The sequence below is a fragment of the Lycorma delicatula genome, chromosome 2, assembly GCF_047948215.1.
Source record: "Lycorma delicatula isolate Av1 chromosome 2, ASM4794821v1, whole genome shotgun sequence".
NCBI classification, from domain to species: domain Eukaryota; kingdom Metazoa; phylum Arthropoda; class Insecta; order Hemiptera; family Fulgoridae; genus Lycorma; species Lycorma delicatula.
Window position 1 is genome coordinate 138,944,385 of NC_134456.1, and position 23,528 is coordinate 138,967,912.

General features: G+C 29.3%; 1 protein-coding gene across 2 annotated transcripts in view; it reads left to right on the top strand.

Annotated features, from left to right (window-relative positions):
* Nucleotides 1-23,528, top strand: part of LOC142319254 (SH3 and multiple ankyrin repeat domains protein 3-like) — a 551,207-nt gene that overhangs the window by 492,909 nt on the left and 34,770 nt on the right. Inside the window, exons 8-9 of one of the 2 annotated variants that reach the window (XM_075356300.1) lie at nucleotides 9,907-10,098; nucleotides 17,333-17,515. In XM_075356300.1, the coding sequence (XP_075212415.1) occupies nucleotides 9,907-10,098; nucleotides 17,333-17,515 (375 nt within the window). The remainder of the gene's footprint in view (nucleotides 1-9,906; nucleotides 10,099-17,332; nucleotides 17,516-23,528) is intronic. The other variant, XM_075356302.1, reaches the window with a different exon arrangement.

A 23,528-nucleotide genomic window follows, 5' to 3' on the forward strand; every position in this document is an offset into this window, starting at 1 on the left:
TACGCAAGCTGCAGGGTTGCCACATCTTGCAAAGAAAAATCAGTCTCATTACTTTATTGTCGCACTATATATATGAGTCTATAGGTTTAAAAAATTAGAAAAAAACAATTTACAAAATAGTCACCTGCATGCTCTTTAATTAACCTACATTAAAGAGTAGTGTTTATCAGAAATGTTTTTTTTTGGCAGTTTTGTGTTTTTTAATTTTTAATATTTCTGTTGTTTGTGTTTTATGATATACTAGGTGTTTCACCAGATTATGGTCATTATTTTGTATTATTACTATTTTTTGTTTGTTTATTATTTAGAATCATAAAATATTTGTACCAAATTTTTTAATTAGTCAAATTTTTCTGATAAGTATTTGATATTTTTTGACTTGATTTTAAACGTTTTTCACAGAATTAAATTCTAAACAAAGTTTTATTTGCTAATTGGTATTTAATATGAGACCTAAAAAAAAAATTCTGTTTTTTACTTGTATTTTTTTTGAGTTGATTAGACTTTTTGTAAAATATTATTAGAGATCAGCTCTGTAACCTTTTTTTTTTAGGTCAAATAAAATAAAAAAGTCATTTTTACCTTCCTGGCTATAGCTGTATTGATACTGCAGCAGCATCACACATAAAGGGAAAGTACAACAATCAGCCAAAATTTAGATTATTGGGGTTTTTCCATTTGTCAGCAGTTCAAGACCTCCTTGGTCTTTCTGGAATTTCTGGAAGATATATGAATGTTTATACCTGGAAGGTATATGAGTGTCATGGTCAACACATGTACTTATGGTAAGTACACGTGTTAGCTTGTATTTTGATTATTATCTCTGGACTGGGTCAACAAAAATTCTTCAAAAATGGCTAAAAAATTTCTATATATGGGACATTATAATGGCATTCAATTTTGGAAAAAATTAAAAAAGGAGGAGGGGTATTCTTTGTCATTTATATATATTTATTTCTTCTAACGTGGTCATTGAAAATTGATCTTTAGTATGAAGAAAATATTTTATTAACTTATTTAAAATTACAAATTTTTAGGTTGCTCAGATTTAGCGATGGAAGTATATTTACTATTATTTTTAAACATTTTTTGTTATGTCTCGAAATCCTGTTGACCAAAAATGTTAAAATTTGGCAAAAATATTTGGCTATCTATATCCCATCTTCAGACTAATCTTTTACCCAATTAGACAAGGGAGCAATTACGATATCCATAATTTTTTTTTAGTAAACTATAATATTTTTAGCTTGATGAATAAAATTGCACCAAATTGAACTGAATTAAACTTTGTCACAAAAATAGGATAGAAAGTTAAAGTACCAATCATTTTCATTTTAAAGATTGAAATTCCAACTGTATCTAGTATTAATGGAGGTGACATGAAAACTATTTAAATTAAGAGGTTCCATAAGACCTGACCTAATAACCTAAAGTTTTCTTTAATGTTGAAGGACCTGACCTAAAGTTTTCTTGAATATTTTTTATTATTTCTGGGAGTGAGAGTTTATCTGTTTTTCAAGTCATGGCTGTTTTAAAAAAAATTATGAGTTTGTTGTTGAGCAATGGGATCAACTGGGACCCAACATTTTGTACTAAGAATTCTAATTTTTTTCTCAATTAAACTTTTAATACTATTTAATTTGTAATGTAAATCATTTGATCACGGGGGTCAAATTGAACAAAGAGTTTTTTTAGCAAACATTGCAATTAATTGTATTTTAGATATTTATAATTAATACTTAGCCATTAATACTTAAAACCCTTATGGTGTATTTCAAACAATTTGTTAAGAGTAAAGTAGGGAAAGTTATATAACCATTTGTCAGCTTTTTTTTTTACTGTAAATAGTGTCTGAAAAATTTATTAATATGTTATATTATCTATAGAATGGAAATCTGGGTAAAATATTTCAGCAACTGTTACTTGAAAAGAGATTACTTCCAGAATTGTGTATATAACTTTTTAATTATTTTCCCTCTAGAATAATATTCCAAAGTTGTATCCTTAACTGGTAGAACACTTTATATGTCTCTAGTTAATTATTAACTGATATGATACACGAAAACACAAATTAATATACATTTTTGCATTTTATTTGTTATGTCAGGTAATGTATGTTGACATTTTTTATTATTTTCCATTTCTTTATTGTAATGGATTACTAGCATTTAAAAAAATTTCTTTTTAAATTGAATAATATTCTTAATCGTCATTAACATGTTAAGAATGAAAAAATGCTATCCTACTCAACTGACTATGTGAACAGTTCATTTTGGTGTGTGCTTATGGTAAACTTTGTCAAATGATCTTGTTTGTATTTGCTTTAGTCTGTGTATTTCCATTTTTTAGTATAATTAGGTATATATGTATATATAAGCATGATTTTCTGAGATTTTTATAATCACTGTAGTGTCTGTGACTTCTTCCTTTACTGTCGAATATATAAAAAATTCACACATACACAGATTTAAAATACATTTTCATGTAGTAAATATTTATTAATATAAAATATCTTAAACATTAAAAAACAAATCATGAATAGAAAATGTTTAAATAAGTATTTGCAGAAGTACTTTGAAACGAGGTGAGTAGTTAGGTTTTTAAATAATAATCATGTTATTAAGGGAACATAGAGGAATTTAAACTTAAAATAAATAATATTATATAATACAAATATTGATAATAATAAAAAATAACAGTAATTATTAGATAAATAATTCATAAAAAAACTCTACAAAAAAAAACTTGTGAAAACAGATACCTGTGTGTAAATTTAAAAAAAGTAAAAGAATTGCTTCCTTCAAGTCCCTAAGTACAAAATATGGAAATATCAATAACGTCAATAAATTGAAATATCAGGGAGAAATAATCCAATTAATGGTTTAGATTGAAGCCAATACAAACAGGAATGGGAAAAATGGAATCGACCTGTGACTAACAGAACATATTTATAACAAAATGAATGTCTCAATAAAAGCCATAATCAGGCATTACAATAAGATAATCAAACCAAAATGCCTGTATGCATCAGAATACATTTTCAGTTTGAAATAGGTTTAAGTAAATGCAATAGAAAAAAAGGAAAAAATCTTGAGAAAAATCGTAGGACCAATAAAAATAGGTGAAAACGAATACAAATTTAGAAGTAGTAAGATCTTTATGATTAATGAAACAGAAAAAACAGAGTTCATTAGAAAAGTATGAGCTTAATTCTTTGGCCACCTTATGAAAATGAATAACAGACTCATAAAATAAATTTTCAATCGCAATTAGAGCAAAAAGAACAGAAACCAATGGACCTCAGTCATTCAAAAAGACCTAAAAGGAATTAAAATATCTGAAGAATTAAAAGGTAGAACAATATTGAGAAAACTGATACAAGATTTTAAGGGTTTCAAAGAGAAGAAAAAAGAAATCAATGACGTCTATAGTCAGAAGAGTGAGAAGGCAAAAACAAAATGAAAGTATAAAGAACTATTGGAAGAAGAAAGAGAAGTGAATGAAACATTTTGCAGCAAATGGTCCTCAGTCGGTCACATTAAAAAACGCATTGTTTTTGTATAAAAAAAAAACTATATTTTGAAATTAACATCTATTTTATTTTCTCAGTATTTTTTAAAATGTCACTGGCATTGTTTTGTGTTTCAATTTGCAATTTAGGAAAGGTAATTCTTTAAATGTTTTAAATAAATTGCTTTTAATGATTACTGATGTTTAGGTATGACTTTTTATTTGTCCTATTTTTGATAATAAAATACTATGTTGCAATTACTTATCTTTACTCTCATTTATTATTTGGAATTTGTGAACAAATGATAGTAATAATATAGACAGATATAATGATCATTATTAAAATCAAATCATGTTATTTTGTTCTGAAGCATCAAAATAAAACAATAATTTATCATTATTAAATATTATTATGCTTACATATAATCCCTTCTAAAATAAAATATTATCTCTTGATTCTCCACCAAATAATCAGAATGAATTGCAAATCCAAAAGAAAAACCAGACAACAGAACTGTTTTTATGTAACCATACACAGTATTTGGATTAAAGAGAAAGGGTTCTAAGTATGGTTCCATTGCCATTTTTTAATAAATTACTCAACCAACTGAAAAAATCTTCCAACCAATTTATTTAAAATACAATTAAAAGATTTCCTTTTACAAAGGAAATATTATTCTGACAATAAATTTTTAAATAATACTGGTTAAAAAATAAGTAAAACAAAAAATTTGAATTTTTTGCATCTTTATTTAATGGGTTTATTATATGTGCTCAAATAAATTTCATTAATACCTTCTGAATTGTGGATTACAATGAAGTTATTTTTTATAATTAACATCTTCCTGTATTTACTTTAATATTACTTAATATTAATATTTACCTTAGCATTATTTCACGTGTTTTATCTATTTTAAAACACTATCTATTTTATTATTATCATTATTTTATATTATTATTATATTATATATTTTATTATTTTTAAATAATTAATATGGACTTTAATCCTATCCTTTTTTATATTATATTTGATTCTATTTTTGTATTTGCTTCTCTGATGAAGGTTTTATTAATTTCCCTTGATTCATCTAGGAAAATCTGGGGTAGTTGCATATTTTTTATCTATGGAGCAGAGTATCTACCCATACCTGATGTAATTTATGAAATGTACTGATCAGAATAAAAGGATTATTTATTTATTTTAAGTTTACTAGACAAATTTTATAAGCTTTAATTTTTTATTAAAAAAATTTTCCACAGTTTATTTAAAATACAATTAAAAAATTTCCTTTTACAAACGCAATATTATTCTGATTTTGAATTTTTAAATAAATTCTGTCTGGTGTTTTTTATTTACATCTCAAATTTTTATTATATTATTACAGAAAAACTTCATTAATTCAAATTAATTATTAATATAAATATGCCATTAATTCTAAATTTTCCTGTGATTCTTGAATGAGAAAAAATTACTTTTATTAGAACTTTCATTATTTCTTAATAATACTTGCATTTTTACTAAGGTTGATAGAATAGCCTGCTCAATGTGTCTAATGTTCTATGTTGTAAATACCTGAAGATATTGTGTTTGTTGCCTATAACTGCAACTTTTTAAAAAAACAGTAGTAAGATTGGAGAAAATTTATATATCAGACCATCAGATAGTTTACTGTTGGTTTTTGCTATTTTTAAAACTTTTTATAGAAACTGGGAAGTTTTCATTACTTATTGGTGTGTTTGTGTAAATAGAAAAAACTAGCTTGATAAATTCATCTTCATATTACTTAATGAACTGGAATCTTATATAAACTGAACAGATGTAAAGGGTGCTGATAAAATTGTAGACAGCATGGCTAACAGAATAGGTTTGATTTTAGTGAAATTAATTACTTGAAAGTATATATTTTTTCTCTTTATTTATTGCTTTTAATATTTATAATTTATACAGAGTATTAACAAACTATGGGAACCCTTAAACAATTATTCAGTAATTGAACATAGAAAAATGCTTCTACCTTCAAATAATCTATTTTTTGGTATTAAGCCGCCACACCTGAACTCCCACAGGGAACAACTTAAAACTTTTGAATGGAAAGAAATAGAGTTCTGAATTGTCACAACAGGCTTCTGTATATCATATACAGAAGGCTTGGTTGTGTATATCATAGTTTCAAAAAACTCTCAAGTTCAGGCATGGGCACAATGTACCAGGCGTATGAAATAACATTTTTATGGTTCGGATCATAAGATATTTTCCAAACGTGAATGTACTTCCAGAGTCTTTAAAGCTGCTTAACTGTCAGTAGGAGAGGAGGTTAATTTACTTCAGTTGTTTTCTGCCCTTCGTAGCATAGTTAGCATAGTTATATTCATAGTTAGCATTACACTATGGTTGTTAGAGTGACAATGCTAGGAAGGGCAGAAAACAACAGTCAAATCGGTTATCATAACCCTAGCAGAAATACATATAATATTGTAAAAATTTTAATTTATTTCAGTTTTATAAGAAATGAAAAATATATCAAGCAAAATGCATTCTAAGGGCAATTCAAGTAAAAGTTTTGATTCAAATGTTTTCATAGGTCATAATTGAAACAAGGTGTGAAAAATATTAAATGACTACCGTTCTTGTTAGAATTATTATTGTGTGATGTTTTTTACATCAAATTTTTGCTTCTAAGTGTTCTTTAAAATGATGTAACCCCCAATTCAATTTTTTCCGTTAAAAAATTTTGAGTTGCTCCCTTAGGAGTTTAGAGTGTGGGTTTTCATATCAGAAGTTATTGTGAATTTTGGAAAATGTTATTAACTTCAGTAAAAGTTAAATGGGATAATATTATAGATATGATAGATAGATCTTGCAGTTGATGGGTGCTTAATGCTCAGTCCTTAGTAAGAAAAACATTACCCTTTAAAATTTGTTTGTTAAGCTGTTAATTTGGTTTTGCAACGTGCTAGAATGTTCTGATTGATTTTAATTAAAACTTATATGATGAATTTATCATGAACCTTATTTAAATCTGGTCTATGTCTTAACTTAAAATATTTATAAGAGATCTGTGGCCTTTTTTTTGATGAGAAATAGGTTTTCCACATTCATTTGCTCAGGAAATTTTAATGAGAAATAAAAGTTTGTGAACAATTTTTTTTAAATTTCCATCTTAATGTTATACCTCTAATCTCTTTTTCATAATGAAGATTTATAAGGACTTTGTTGAATTCTTAATATCACTGATTTAATTTTTTTTCACTCATTATGGTATGTCTGTAAATTTAAAAGATTCTTGATGGATTTTTATAAAATTAAAACTTTTTATATAGAAAAATTGAATTTCAAACGCAGACTTCACAACTGGTGAGTTCGATGGTTTTTTGTCATGGCTCTGCTTTGGAAAAGTAGACAACATATAAGACAAAATGGCTGGTATCTAATTAATGAAAAATTTGAAGCTATTTTGTTTCCAAAATTTGATTCATTGTTAATAATTTTTTATGCTTAATAATTTTAGTGATAATTATAGTTATATTAAAATATGGAATTTAGAAATTCCATATTTTAAAGAGTAAAATAACTACAATTATCACTAAAATTATTAGGCATATATCAGAAGTGATAATAAAAAATTATTTAAAAAAATTATTATTATTATAAGAAAGTTATTGGAAAAGTAGAATTTAAAGAAGAAAATAATGTAATTTTAGAAAATAGTACTATTGAAAGTGAAACATTCATTATGATTTCATTTGCAAGCATCAATTTTTTTGTTAGAGAACAACTTATTCATCATAATGATTTGGAGAGGTTGCCTGCTGCTGATGTAAGTCATGTTTGGACAAAGTGTGGGCTTCCATGGCCTTTATATAAACATTAGAGACACACCTTCCATTTAAATCTGTTTAAAGTTTGTACATGAGCCTTCCCTTATATAAGAGGTTACAATTATGTTATCTTACTTTAAAATTGAGGATTTTTACCATTCTTTTTAGAATAGATGTGGCAATATTAAGACATTGCCACATCTATTTGTTGTGGCGTTTTATATGTCCCATATAAAACGCAACCCATCAATCACTCATCCATGAAATTTCAAAAGTCAAGCTTACTTCCTTACTTGTTACTGAAATGGACTTGTCCAACATCTGAACATCGCGGCGACGCAGTAGAACACTACCGATAGTAACAACAATGCAATCATAACGTTCAGTGTATTGCTAGAGACAAGATGGTGTTTTCGCTAGATGAACGTGTTTTCATTGTTGAGTCGTACTTCAGTACGAAATCAGTGGTTGCAGTGCAAGATTTGTTTCGCCATAAGTACCCAGATAAACCAGCTCCTAACAAAACATCAGTATTAAGGTTAGTTGCAAAATTTAGAGAGACAGGTTCTGTTAATAACAAGGAACACAAAAGATCTACGTCAGTGTTGAATACAGATACAGTCACTGAAATCAAAGACCAATTACTCGCCTCGCTAAATAAATCGATCAGACGTTTGTTTGCTGAAATTAATTTGTCTAAATCAACTGTTCATCGGGCGACCAAACAATTACAATTACGATCTTATCGCTTTCAAACAGTTCATCGACTTCTTGAACCCAACAAAGAAAAATGGCTACAATATTGTCAATGGTTCCGTCGATTTCTGCATGAGGGAATTAATGTTATGGATTCGTTACTTTTCACAGATGAAGCACGGTTTCATTTGGATGGCTATGTAAACAGCCAAAACAGTAGAATTTGGAGTGCTGAAAATCCCCACGTTTATCATGAAAAACAATTACACCCACAGAAGTTGGGCGTGTGGTGCACGATATCGCCGAAGAAAATAATCGGTCCTATTTTTTTCGAGTACACCATTAATGCAGAACGATATCAGGATATTTTATTTCAGTTCATTGCACTCTTGGAAAAGGAAGATAGACACTGCTGGTTACAACATGACGGTGCGACATCGCACTACGCAGGTTCAACTTCTGATTTCGTCGAGGAATTCTTTGGTAATCGTGTTATCGGTTGAGGCTTGTCGCCACCGAGATCTCCAGATTTGACTGCGGCAGATTTTTTTCTACGGGGTTACCTCAAAGAAAAAGCCTACAGCAACAAACCACGAACACTTGAACGATTGAAAGTCAATATTGAACAAGCTGTATTAAATATCCAGCCACAAACTTTGAAAAAAGTTGCAAGAAACGCTGTAAAAAGAATTGAACCTTGTATTCAAGAAGATGGCAGCCACTTCCAACATTTACTCTAAATGTAAGGTAATGGATGGTAATAAAAATTACATTTACATTTACACATGCCTTTTTATTATTTCAATACCTACCAATATAAGGTTGGGTTGCGTTTTATATGGGACACCCTGTACATATTTTATACATGATTGAAAAATTAGGATGCCTGAAATTAGGATTGGCTTTTATTGTACTGAAAAATGAGGTGATAAAATCTCCAAGCTAAGTCATAGACAGCTCCATACCTGACATGCATGCTCAATCCTGCACTCACAGAATTGATTTTGGGAAAGAACGGATTAAGGGTAAGAAAAGGGATATGGAAGAGAAAATTTCTATTCATTCTTGAAGATCAGGGGTTATTTATTAATTTCCAGGACCATAATAAAATTAGTTTAGTTGTCTGATCATAAGTTGCATTCTAAATACCTCTTAACATCTTTATAATTTTCGTTTGGCAGCCTGTATAAAACCATCGGAATTATTTTCACTAATAAAACCATCGGAAGAGCACACTGCATTAATGATTGCCTCATGAAAAATACAAACTGATAAATACTTAAGAGAATTAATTAATTTTACTTGTAATAACTGTTAACATCAGTAGTGTAGTAAATTTCTAATTGCATGAGAGCATTCTCACACTTTTTTACTGGATGAACAAAACGTTTCCTTCAATAGAAGTCTAAATTAGAAAAAAACACAACAGCATTGGATTTAGCTGTCCATCACATCTAGTTTTCTGTGCACACAACAATGAAAGTGATTGAGTGCTATATGCTATTTGAGATTTACTGTATGTAAATTTTGATTATAATTTGTTTTTTTTTTTTTAAATGTTGATTTATTAATCATAATTTATTAGATTATTATAAAAATTATTTTTGGTATTTATTTGATCACATATTACTCACTCATATTTGCTTACATACATACTTGACACATGCACTTACAACAGCACATTCAGTAAAGCTCTTCATTACTTCTGTAGTGTATATTTTGTATTGCTGTGGTGAGGGTTGGTTTTGGATGCACGGCTAGGTTGGTATTGTCCAGTTTTATTTTTTATTTTCTTTTGTGATGGTTTTGGTTTTACCACACTAAGCTAGATGCCATCTGATGATCGAGTCAATGTTATGTTGTCATCATTTGATTTTACAGTCCCGTTCAGAGAGCCTCCCCGGTACAACCCGCGGCGTCGTAGCACTCTTCTACTTGTACCTTTACCGCCTTCCCCTTCCCCATCAGACCGGTCCTTGCCTCCATTCAGTTCTGCTTCTTCTAGCCTTAGCGAAGCGAGTTCTGGATCTAACAAGACTAGTGCCACAGAAGATTCTGCCAGTTATGTTACCGGTAAGTAATTTTAATATTTTATGCATATAGAATGATAATAATTCGGTTGACCAGCCACCACCACACATTAGAATTATATTTATTTATGCTGCATAGCTTATTTATTTTTAAGAAATATTTATTCTATTTTTATCTGTCTTTATAAAATTCATTCATAATAAAACTATTTGGCTGCTAATGTGTAATTTGATGCTGTACAAAAGCAATTTTGCATGATCAGAACTGAATAAGCACTACTTCTGATAAAAATGGATATAGAATTTCAGGATTTATGTTTATTAATTAACGGACCACTAAAATTTAAATATTGACCACTAGCCAGTTAACCCTGATTATTTTGTAAACATTTCCGTATTAATGTAAGAATGTTGTGTAAAGTATGAGTATTTGCCATTTATCTTTAGTAAATCAGCATACATTGTTGTTACTTTGATATTGATTTTGGATATGTTCTCATTACAAGTAGGTTGAATTTACCAGTGTTACATGATCAAGATCAATTTAATTTGTTTTTATAAGAATTTGTTGCTTATGAGTATTTTTCAGTCGAGAAGTCTTTAAAAGAAATATTATAGAATGCTTATAAATTACAATTTATTAATTAATATTAAAATTTATTTAGTATGATAAAGTAAATAAGAGATTAGATTCCCTTTTATGTCAGTTATCTCATTTATTAACTAAATCATCTAAATCTTTGCCAAAAGTAAATATTTATTCTTAAAAAATAACAATATTCACCTCTTTCATTCTGAACAAAAAAATGTTTTGATATAACTGAACACAATACCTCGGTTTATGAGAAACAACCTTATGATTCCATTGATATTTTTAATAAATTGTAAAACTATTTAAGATATCTTCTCATCAATTTACTTAAAACTTAATTAAAAGATTTTCTATAAAGAAACAAATATTACTCTATCAATAAATTTGAAATATTATTAATTAAAACAATTCCCTTTTGGCATGCCAGAAGACGAAGGTAGATTTCATTGGTGCTAAAAAAAGTAGGGGATAAAAAAGATTTCCAAAAGATTTATTTTGGTCATCCCTTGCCGTAAGGGTTGATCATACCAAAAATTGTTTCAGACAAAAGTTTTAGGTAATGTTTTTTGAGGTCTAACTACCACTTTAAACAGATTTGATACTATGCCTATTAAGGGAGGTGTGATTTTTTTTGTCTTTAAAACCCTATTTTTTCCACCCCATGGGCCAATGGTTGGTGATATCAAAAAACTTTAGTTACATAAATTTTAGGCCCTTATCCAAAGAATAGTAGGAACTTTAAACAAATTCGATATTTTACTTATTAGGAAAGTTATAGTAATATTTTGTTTTTTCGAAAAAGCCCCTCCATTTCCACCCCCATGGTCTGATTTTGGCTGTTAACAAACTCGACTGAGATTTTGGGATGAGTTATTTTTAAGGAACAATTTGAAAGTAATTGGTGCAAAATTATGGCAGTTATCGTGTCCAAACGAAAGTGAAATATATATCAAATATATAAATATATAATATATATCAAAATTTTCCAGAAGTCGAATCATGGTACCCATTACAATAGATAGCTTTCTTATAAAATCTACCTAAAAAGTTAAAAAAAATTAATTAATTACTCCACTCAGTGTGTTCAAAAATAAGTGCTCAAATAATTTTCGTTAATGCCTTCTCAATTATAAATTATTTTGTAGTAATTTTTTATATTTAATATCTTCATGTGTTCACCTTAACATTGTTTCGTGTGTTTATATTTTAAGTAATTAATATGGACTTTATTACATTTATTTTTTATCTTATAATTAATTGTGTATTCTCTGTATGCTACTCTGATCTGGGTATTAAAATGGTTTTCCTTGTACCATCCAGGGAAATAATAATAATGGGGCAGTTTCTTATTTTTATTAAACAGAGTAACTTATCTGCCTCCCCATTGTTGATGTGGCCTATATATTGCATTAATCAGAATAAAAGATGTATTCATTTATTTAGATTTACCAGACAAATTTTAGAAGCTTTAATTTTGATCCTCACAATAATATTATTTGGTATGATGTGTTTGTATCAAAAAATTTTATATTGTTATTACAGAAAAACTTCATTAATTTAAACATTATTAATCTAAATATGCTTCTGTTGCCATTTTTAATAAATTACTAAACCATTTTAAAAATCTTCCCACTAATTTATTTTATAAAAATACTTAGAAGATTTCTTTTAAAGAAACAATATTATTCTGTAGATGAATTTTTAAAAAATATTAATTAAAAAGTTTTAAAAATTCTGAAGTTTTGCTTCTTTACATATTTATCTTAATGTTATTTCATATATTTAAATTTTAAATAATGAATATGGACTTTAAAAATATCTACGTTTTTATAATTAATTGCGTATTTTGTGATGCTGCTATGATCAAGATTTTACTTCGGTTTCTCTTCCTCCTCTAGGCAAATAATGCTGAGGCAGTTGCTTTTTTTAAACATGGTTGAATGTGCGGATAGCATATCTATCCATTCTTAATGTGATCTATATGATCTGTATAATATAATATTATAAAATGATTAGAATAAAAGATTTATTTATGTATTGTAAGCTTTTGGTGATATTTTGTAATGATAAATATGACTGGTTATTATACACATAACTCAAATTTTATTACCATAAACCAGTGTTATTTGCTGATTTGTACAGCAGTGCATTATTACCTGCAATTTGTTCTTAAATAATTCCCAAGCAGTAATAAGTTTTTTTTTGTCTTCAGTCATTTGACTGGTTTGATGCAGCTCTCCAAGATTCCCTAATCTAGTGCTAGTCGTTTCATTTCAGTATACCCCCTACATCCTACGTCCCTAACAATTTGTTTTACATATATTCCAAACGTTGCCTGCCTGCACAATTTTTTCCTTCTACCTGTCCCTCCAGTATTAAAGCAACTATTCCAGGATGCCTTAATATGTGGCCTATAAGTCTGTCTCTTCTTTTAACTATATTAATAGTTAAACTAAATAAATTTAGTGGTAATTATCTTAGGAATTGTTAGTAAACAAATGTGATATATATTAAAAAAAAAATAGCCAAAAAACTGTGAACCTTATGTAATAATAATTGATAGAGTTAATTTAAAATGTATTACAGGTTTTTATAATTACCTGTTTTTATAATTAACTTAATTTGTTTTATGCCGCATGCTCATGCACACACACACACACACACACACACACAAACACACAGAGAGAGAGAGAGAGAGAGAGAGAAATATTTCATTTATTTACTTTATTTGTATGATTTACATTCATGGAAACTCTTGTACCAGTTTTTTGCTTATATATGATTGAAAGTTTTGAAAATTATATTTAAGATTATAATATCAAATTCTGTTAATCGTTATGTCATATTATACTTATTATTGAAGGATAAAGAACCCTGGCTTAATACAGAATTAATGTCAGCCAGAAGTTGGTTCCTTTTTTGCCCAGTTCCAGAAAAAGAACTGAGTTCCTGACATGCCAACAGGCTTAGTTACCATTCCACTAATGAAATTGCTTTCATTGCACTACTACATTAAAACACTACTAGTGTATGATGATGATTGATCCATAGAGGGTCTATGAAACCTTTGGAAGATCGGGGTAGTTTATCACATTTCTTAACACCTATATTAAAATTAACAAACATATATATTTTTTTATGAGGTAAAAATGTAATTTTACGATTACAAATTTTTCTCTTGAAAAATTTTCAAGTACACACACTTAAGAAACGTAAAATCTAAAAAAGTATTCTTATATATCTTTTATATAAATTGATGAATGCATGATATATGATATATTTTTTCCATATGTTTGGAAACTTATATTTTGTAATTGAGATGGTAGTTTTAATGGAAATGATGGTACAAAGTTTATTTGTCATAAAATAATTAATCTCTTTAAGATTTTATTTTAATGGTTGTGCTGTTTACCCGGTTTATATTCAATTACTGTTAACACGGTTTCTCTATTTGTTAACTGATTTTTCTTATCATATTATTTATTTCTACTTAAAAGTAATTTGATGTTAAGTTTCTTAGATATATGTATTACCTTCATTGAGGGGTCTGATAAATTTGTTTATGTATTAGATTTTTACAAAGAAGTGTAGGCCACATCAGTTTTATAGCTATAATTAAAAATTTAAATATTGTTCATAATATATGCACAAACAAAACACATTCATATATTTATGATATCTGCATATTTATAGATATGTGTACTCATATAGATGCTGGGCATATGCCATCCCAAACTATGAACTTGTTCATAGATGAAATGAAGTTAATACTAAAATGACGTAGAAGTAATCTGTAATAGCTTGTTTTGGTATCTAAGTTTCAGATACAAAAATATTTGTTCAAGATACTCCTACATTCCTACAGCCATATTATACATATAAAGATTTTTAAACAAAATAAACTTACAGGTACACATTTTTTGTCTAAAACAATATCAATCGCTATCAAACCAGACAAGAGAATGGTTTTTATATAAATCAACCCGTGATTTGGGCTAATTAGAAAGGCCATTATTATACTTCCAGTCCCATTTTTAATAAATTATCAAACCATTTTAAAATTCATCCAGTAAGGTTAAGTAAAATATAATTTAAAAAATTGTTTTCAACAGAAACAGTTTTAATGTATTGGTGAATTTTTAAATAATACTATTATACATTTTTTTAATACTGAATTTTCCACATCCTGTTAATAAATATGTGCTTAAATAATTTTCATTAATGCAAATTTTCATAAAATTATTAATTATCTTTGGAACAATTACTTTTTTTATTCATACAGTAGCATATCTAACTGTTCTTGACATGATCTGTATGTTTGTAATCGATTATTATTTACCAATCAAATTAAAATATGTTTATTTTATTATTTATAATGAAATTTTTGGTTAAATGATTTATGATTCCTACAAGGAAAGGGTCATATAGATTGTGCAAGTAGCAGATCTATTATTTTTATTGAAGAGGAACAAGGATGGGCTTTCAGAATACAACCAACAAGTATGTTCCAAAAAATTAACCTGGTCCAATTTATGAAGAGCATAATCTTTCTTCTCATTGTTAAAAGTTTTCTCACAGACAGATTGTGTAGATCTTGAAATTTCAAAGGTTTTGTTCTACAATTTCATAGTGTAGGTTGAGGAAATTTTGACTTAGGTTGTTGATGAAAAATCTGATATGAAAATGCCTTTGAATGAACAGGATTTTCTAAAAAAAAAAAAAAAAAACCGTGTTAGGAATTACCTATTATGAAACCAGAATAGGGATTCAGACAGAAGCATCGTAGATTTATGAATTAGCTTCCTATACTGTACCTGATGTGTGGTATTTACATCAAATTTTGGTGTGCTAATTATTTGCCAATGCAAATAAATAAAATGGTTTTAGCTATAGTTGAATAGATTGAAATTACTTAAAATTAAACTACATTAACTGATCCATATGTTAAACTGCACAAATTATTATTACATTTTGTTTTATAACTATTAAAGTCAGACTTATTTTTTCTTTTCTAAGAAGATGCGTTTTTCCCTTTATTAAGAATAATGTATACAGAAAGTTAATGAAGCAAAGCAACTTTGATATAACTTTTCAAATGTAAATAATCATGGAAAAATGAAATTTAGCAAACGCTCCAACCTCGAAACTATTAATTTTTTTTTTTACATGAGATCTCGCTATACCTGAACCCCAAGAGGTCTCCATAGAGACCTCTTGGACATTTTATTTTCCCTCAAAAAATTGTAAATAAAAATTATTGGGTTGTAACAACATATAATCTTAAAGGGCATTGTTAATCAAAATAATTTTAATGTAAAAATTAGCAGGCTATGACAGTCCTAATCAAAGTGGCAACCATTTAATATTTTTCACTGCTAGTTTCAAAAATGGTATACCACTTCTCTTAAATAACCGTTCAAAAGTGAAAATTTAAAAAAAATTTAGTTACTGCTCTTAACTCAAAACCGTGTGTTTTTGGTGATAAGACCACTTTTTTTGGCTTGTAGTATAGGCCATGTTTGAAACTAGCTGTGGTAAATATTAAACTATCACTATTTTTCTTTGGGTTGTTATAATCTAAAGTTTTTTATTCATATTTTTTGTTTTTCAATATTCAAACATTTTTTGATTGTTCCCCCCATAGAAGTTTGGGTAGTTGCTTTCTCATATCAAAAATTACATTGATAGGAGCATTTGATAAATTTCATTTTGTATGTTTTACAGTTAAAAAGCTATTTAAGGGGTACCATACTTAATTAACATTCTCTCTCTTTGTATATATATATATATATATATATATACATATATATACAGAAACAAGGAAAAGTTAAATACCCAGTTCATAAAAAATTTCTGATACATTTCATTTAAATTTCTCATAAATTTCTTTGATTATTCATCTAACTTCTTAATTATCCGTTTTTGAATTTTTATTAATTCTATTTTTCTTATCTTTTAGAATTTTAACTCTTACTTACCTAATGGTGTAATAATATACAGTTTTTGTAGTTTGTGATTTAACGCTTCATTTTTTACCTAGTGTACTCTGTTAATAAAATATATACTAAAAATTTATAGATAATCTTATGATTTAAAAAACACATTATTGATATATCAATAATCGTAGTATTTTAATAATGAAATATTTAAAGTTTATCCGGTCTTTTAAGATTTTAATGGATAAATAATTTCAGAAATATAATTTAAAAGAATTATCGTAGTTATAGAACTGTCATTAATTACATATAATTATGTTGACTCACCTCTGGTAGTTACCTAATTGTAATTTGAAGGTCAGTCTATGGATGATTGAGTTCCATAATATGCAATATTACGACCTCAAACCAAAACGAGAGAATGTTTGTGTAGAAGTCAGCATATTGTTTATATAAATTATAATCATCTAGTAAATTCTTTGTTGAAAATACTTTTTTAGGAATTTTTACAATATTTAATTCATTCTATGAACTTTTAAAATCGGTATTATTTTTAAAAAAACATGCTATATTTACAAAAAATCAAGTTGTTTATACCATTTTATTTAAAATGTAATTAAAAATATATAAGTTTGTTTCTTTTGTTAAAAAGTAAATTTAATGAAGTTAGCTACTGAAATTTTTATATTCTTTTAATTAATATTGGAAATTGATTTTATGCACTTTATTATTTTTATTTTTTAATATAGATAAGAGCCTAGGTGATACTAGTGATATAATCAGTGATAGTTCTGGTGTCGGCACATCGAACAGCGATACGACTGCATCAGCAGGTTCTGTTAGCTTACCCGGTACAACAGTAGTATGTTTAGAAAATTACAGTTCTTCACAACCAGGTCATTTACGTATTTCACAGGGTGATGTATTGGAGGGTGAGTTTCACATAATTTTATATATTCTATGATTTTGAAAAATAAAAAAAGGTTGTCTTATATTTCTGTATCGAGTCAGAAAAATGTTGTTTTAATACGATAGTAAAGAACTTTAAAATTTCATTGCCGGGTTATGCTATAGTAAAGATTTTGAACAAGAAAGCAGTAAAGTATTTCATCTTTTGGTATGTATATGATGTAAAATATAGGTCCTTATTTCAGGATGTAGAATGCTGAGTACTACAGAATTGTTCTTGCTCTGGTCCTTTGATCATCTTATTGTTTATTAATGATCTGCCTAAAAATCTTGAATTAATAATAGTCACCCTTTTTTCCTGTAACAGTATCTATATCTGAAGATGATTATTTAAAAAAATTGGAAAATTCTACATTAGCAGTTCAAAAACTTATTCTTTTGATGGATTTTAACCATCTACCATTAAATTGAATGAAATCATTGCATTTTGCTTCTCAGGTAGATTGCTGATTGCATGGGTAGAATCCTTGTTAATGTTAATGATAGTTTTTCTCTGTTATGGTTGTTTTATTAGATTAGTTGACAAATTCTTTTAGGATCAGTTACTTGATTTTGTTTTCAACTGAATCATACTTGCTCTTTTGCTTTGAATAAAGTGCTAAGCTTGTCATCATTATTAATTGTTATTATGCTGATGTGTATTCTTAATAATGTATATTCCTGTCTGAAGTATAGTATCATCTCTTGAGGGTCCTTCAAAAAGACGGAATGGTTGTCAAGGTACAAAAATTGGTCAAAATTGTTTAGTCCTCATAAATACCAATCGCATAAACTGATATTTAAAAAAATTGAAACATATTTATGAATGTGCATTCTTTGCTAAAAAGAAGTTTTTTATTTAAAAAAAAAATCAGTATTCATCTCTTAAACCAGATAACAGATATGTTTATTTTTACACGGATTTGAATACTAGATTGTGGATACCGGTGTTCTTTGGTGGTTGGGTTTCAATTAACCACACATATCAGGAATGGTCAAACTGAGATTGTACAAGACTACACTTCATTTACACTCGTACATATCATCCTCTGAAGTATTATCTGAAAGGTAATTACTGGAGGCTAAACAGGAAAAAGAAAGATAACAGAAATGTTTTTGTGTAACATGGCTTACAAGAAAGGGCCCTTTTGATGTTTTTAATAGATTACTGAACTATTTAAAAAAATCTTCTCACCAATTTATTTAAAAAACAATTAAAAGATTTTCTTTTACAGAAACAATAATATTACTTTGTTAATGCATTTGTGTGTATTATTAATTCAAAAGTTAAAAAATCTCTTTATTTATTGTATCTCTGTTTAACATTTATATTAATTCAGCCTCAAATAATATTTGTTATTTCCTTCTGAATTGTGATTTATTTCATGGTTATTTTATATCCTCACATTTTGTATCTTCTACTATTATTTCATGCATTTATATTTTAAATGATTAATTTTGGCTTTTAAATATTTATTTATTATTTTTATGTAAAACATTTTTATACTTTTTAAGTAGTTGTAATTCAAATCAAAAAAAAAATTGTAACATGTGATAATTTCTTTATAGAACTGTGCTTAACATATGTAATGTAGAGTAATTAAATCTCCAATGCGAGTTTTTATGAATGTATATGAAATTGATGTAAAAATATGGATTTCACATTAATTTATTAATCTATAAAAAACTAATTTATGGTCTGAGAATTTATTTTGTTTAATGATTTTTTTTTTAATTTTACGTACCTTTTTTTCTTATAAATAAATTTGGGAATTAATAATAAATAAAAACAACAATTTTATTAATAAATTTTCAGTGTGGTGACTTTATTAGTTCTTTGATTATTTATGTTTCGGTAAGTATTATTTCAACATAGAAAAGAAAAACATTGAAAAAATGAAATTTTACGTTAGATGCACTTTTATGCTTAAAACAATTGTCATTAGTAGATATTAAGATAAATATAAAAATGAAATAAAAAATATTTTTTATACAGAATTATGCTTAAACCTACAATGTGTATTAAATTTTATTAAAATTTCTTAAGTCATTCTTAAAATGAGTTAAAAAAAAAAATAAACGCCAAAAACAGGATGGAAAGTGAGAGTTCCTGGATGTTTGTTTTTATGAACTATGTTTTTTTTATATTGATGTAAGAAGGAACATGTTAAAAAATGTTGGACAACCTTTTTAATTTACCTAGTATTTAATATAATAAATATTACTAAACTGTTCGTCTTTTAAGTAAATATTTATTACAAATTATTTTATATTATTTTGTATTTACGTTTATTACTAGAATTAGATCCCTTACAACAATTTCTTTTTAATTAGACAGCAGTATATATCTTGAGGTACTGTTTTATAACATAAACAAATTTGGGCACATGGACCTCACATGGACACTACATGACTTCCTTGTACACCTATTAAATTACATATACGCATTTTTTGCTGCACTTCATTTAAACTTATTTCATTTGAAAGTGAGGTACTATCCTCCAATTATTTAATAAAGTGGACAGTTACACAATTGCATTGTAGTGGACACCACACTGCATCACATTTTTTGTGGTGTTCATTTCAGCATTTCATATAAGTTTATATATTAATTTTGTTTTACGTCGCTCGAGTAGTTATGTGGTGTAAGTGAGAAAGGAGAACGTGTAGGATCCATAACCATGCACACATCGGTTCAAATCCGACTTCATATATATATATTTTTTAACTTATTTTTAATTTAAATGTATTTATTTATTAATAATTATTAACTTTTGTAAAAATTTTTGAATTAAAATGAAAAGTACATAAAATTTTATTTCACTATTAACTTCTGATTTTTTTCATATTGTTTTTTATTGTTATTACTGAATTATTATTTATTGTAAAAAAATGTTACAATCAGAGAGTAGTAATTATTAATAAATCAATATATTTAAATTTAAAAAACTATATCTGAGAAGTCGGATTCGAACCGATGTGCCTTCCCCTTGTAAGATTCAAATATTTCATTAATTAAAATTTCATTTGGCTAGTGAAAATAAGTACCACTTATGATACATCGTTGAAAAGCTTGCAATGAGGGATTATTACTGCAGTTATGAAAAAGTCCAAAATCCAAATTGTTTGGATTTTGGGTTTTTTGGACAGTTTTGGTCCAGTCGATTGCAATCAAAAGAAGAGGTGCACAATTAGATGTTACAACAGTCCAAAATCCAAAATTTTAACATTCTACGGCTAATCGTTTTTTAGTTATGCGAGATACGTACGTACAGACGTCTCACCGAAACTAGTCAAAGTGGTTTTAGGGAAGGTCAAATTGGATATTGCCGTTGAAATCTGAAAACCGAAATTTTTCGCGATCACAATATTTACTTTACTTCGTACAAGGAAGTAAAAATACCTATTATTCTAAACTTTAACTTACTGATTTATATTATTTTGTCTCCTGCTTTTAATTAACTGTCCCACTTACAAATTACTTTGAGGTAATAGTCAGTATGGTCAATAGTTTTGTAAATAGATAGTTCTAGAGTTGAGTTTTTCCACCATTTCCCCCAGGATGGAGTAATGTGAAACATAAACACAGCCCGGGGGAGTGTCCATTACTTTAACGAGCCTACTCGTCTACCGGCTGTAAGTCCGGCATGATAGGCAGGCTCGTCGGTAGGATCTTGATTTCCTTCCCCTGCCTCTAACCCCCAGCGCAAAGCCACCAAGTCCGACAAAGTCATGCCCAGCGACCCCACCCTTTTTTTTATCCCCCTACTCAGGGCCTGACCCACAGGTAAGTATAAGTCAGCCCAGGGGGAATGCCGGCACACCAAGGTGTACCAGTCCTCACAGCTGAGGGTGTCCACCGCCTCCCACTAGAAGCCCCTTCTCCACTCCTCAACATCTTTAGCTCAAAGTACTGTCCGGGAAAAGATGGTGAACGCATCCCAACGGGCTGCAGAAGCAATTATGTGAGTCAGTAAGGATGCAGGTGTCAAGCCGGAAATCCGTGCACGAATCCAGTTGCAAGTCCGGTATCATGATTCTCGTCCAGGCTCGCGACTCCCCAGCCAGCCACATATCTTGCCAAACCAAGTCAGCCGACATTCCAGCATTCCTGTCCGTCCTCTCCTTAATCAGTAGATCAATGGGTAGGACACCAGATAACAAGCAGCCAGCATCGTATGATGCTGCCTGCGTCATATGATGCTGCATATATGCTTTGATGATTCCCAGCAGCGATCGTTTGTGCATGCTCCGAAGTCTAGCGAAGTTTCTTTTAATCTGTAATGTTGGTCCTCAAACCGGAGCAGCATATAGAATGATGGAATTAATGGTAGGCATGATGACTCTCCGTTTCTACGCTTGAGGTGCCTTCTGGCTCGAGAGGAGTTGTTTTAGGGCAACAAGAATGTTCTCTATCCGCTCACAGACCGCAGTGACGTCAGTGAATCTACACGACCGGTCAATAGTCACCCCTTGATATCGGATAGTGGCTGTGGACGGCATCGGATGTTCTCCGATGCGTAGGTCTATCCGGCCAACCTTCCTCCGACCGGCTAGAGCGATGTATTCACTCTTTAGTGGTGATAAACGTAGTCCGTGATTTGTCAACTATCTCTTTATACTATTAAGGGCGTTGTTGTCCAGCGACCCCACCCTGGGAGCCGGGACTCGGTCTTACATGGCCTGCTTCAAACGGAGGCAACCCGAAGGTCACCTCCGCCGAGACTCGGTCTTTCAAGTGCCTACCCTAACAAGCGTGACCCACAGGTCGCACCTCCCGGGACTCGGTCTCATCAGCTCCGGGTCTCATCAGCTCCCTGGTGTTTCATCGTTGACCGCTACACACTTAAGCGTGGTCAGATGCTTACTCCACAAGAGGCTATCTAGCACCCCATTGCTATCTCACCATTCACGGTACTGGAATAAACAGGAATGCGCCCACGTAGGAGAAACTGGAAAGCCAGACAACATGCACAGCCACCTTCCACAAAGCCTGTATACACCAGGACAGCAACTCACTCGCGAGCAGCACACTCATCTGTCTGATGATCCGTCTTACCACAAATAACGCATACCCGTGGGTTCCCACAAGTGGCCCGCTGATGACCGCCGTTGATGCCCGCAATTATAACACAACGCCGAGCGATAAGACCCGCGACAGGTCGAGAACACATGACCCCGACCTCAACAGTAATAACTTATATCATCAGGATTTTTCATGGAAGTCCGACAATTCACCCAGCCGACCTTAACTCGGTGTTCAACCGGTTTCCTTGCAACACCATACGTAGTCACAACGGTAGCGTTTTGCATTGCCCCATAAGCTGGACGAACTGAAGACACTCGAAACTCGGCCGACTCATCAACCACTCGGCATATGGCATCAGTAATCTCCACCGCAGATGTGGTACATTCAATATCCGCAGGTGAACCGCTGACCTGTGACCACCCCTCATCTTCATGAAGGTCCTCAGCACACATGTATATGTCACCTACATTTTTCCCCAAAGCTTACTGTTGTTTTATTAGAGAATGAAGAATGTTTTGTTATATTATTTTATCCATTTATTTTTTAATGTGGTATTTAAAAATTAAAATAAATCAGTTTTTTGATTGATAGTATTAATAAGAGTTAATTGTTTCAGAATCACTTATTTAGTACTATTGATTATATTTATGTATTTAAGCATTTTCACTTTCACTTTCATTTTATATAAATGAAATAAAACTATGGGCTTTAGTATGAAAACTTCATCAAATAAATAAACACTAAACATTATGTAATTATTAATTTATTTGTAAATCACTTAAATCTCATTAATGAGAAGATTACAGCATTGATTTAACATTTAAGTAGAGAGGGCTTTTTGTTTGATCTAGATAGATAGGTTGTAGTTAAATGAGGACCAGAACTTAGTTATCGTCATAATAATGTCCTTAGGCAGTCTGATAATGGTACTGTATTTTTTATTTTATTTTTTTTTACTGATTATTTAA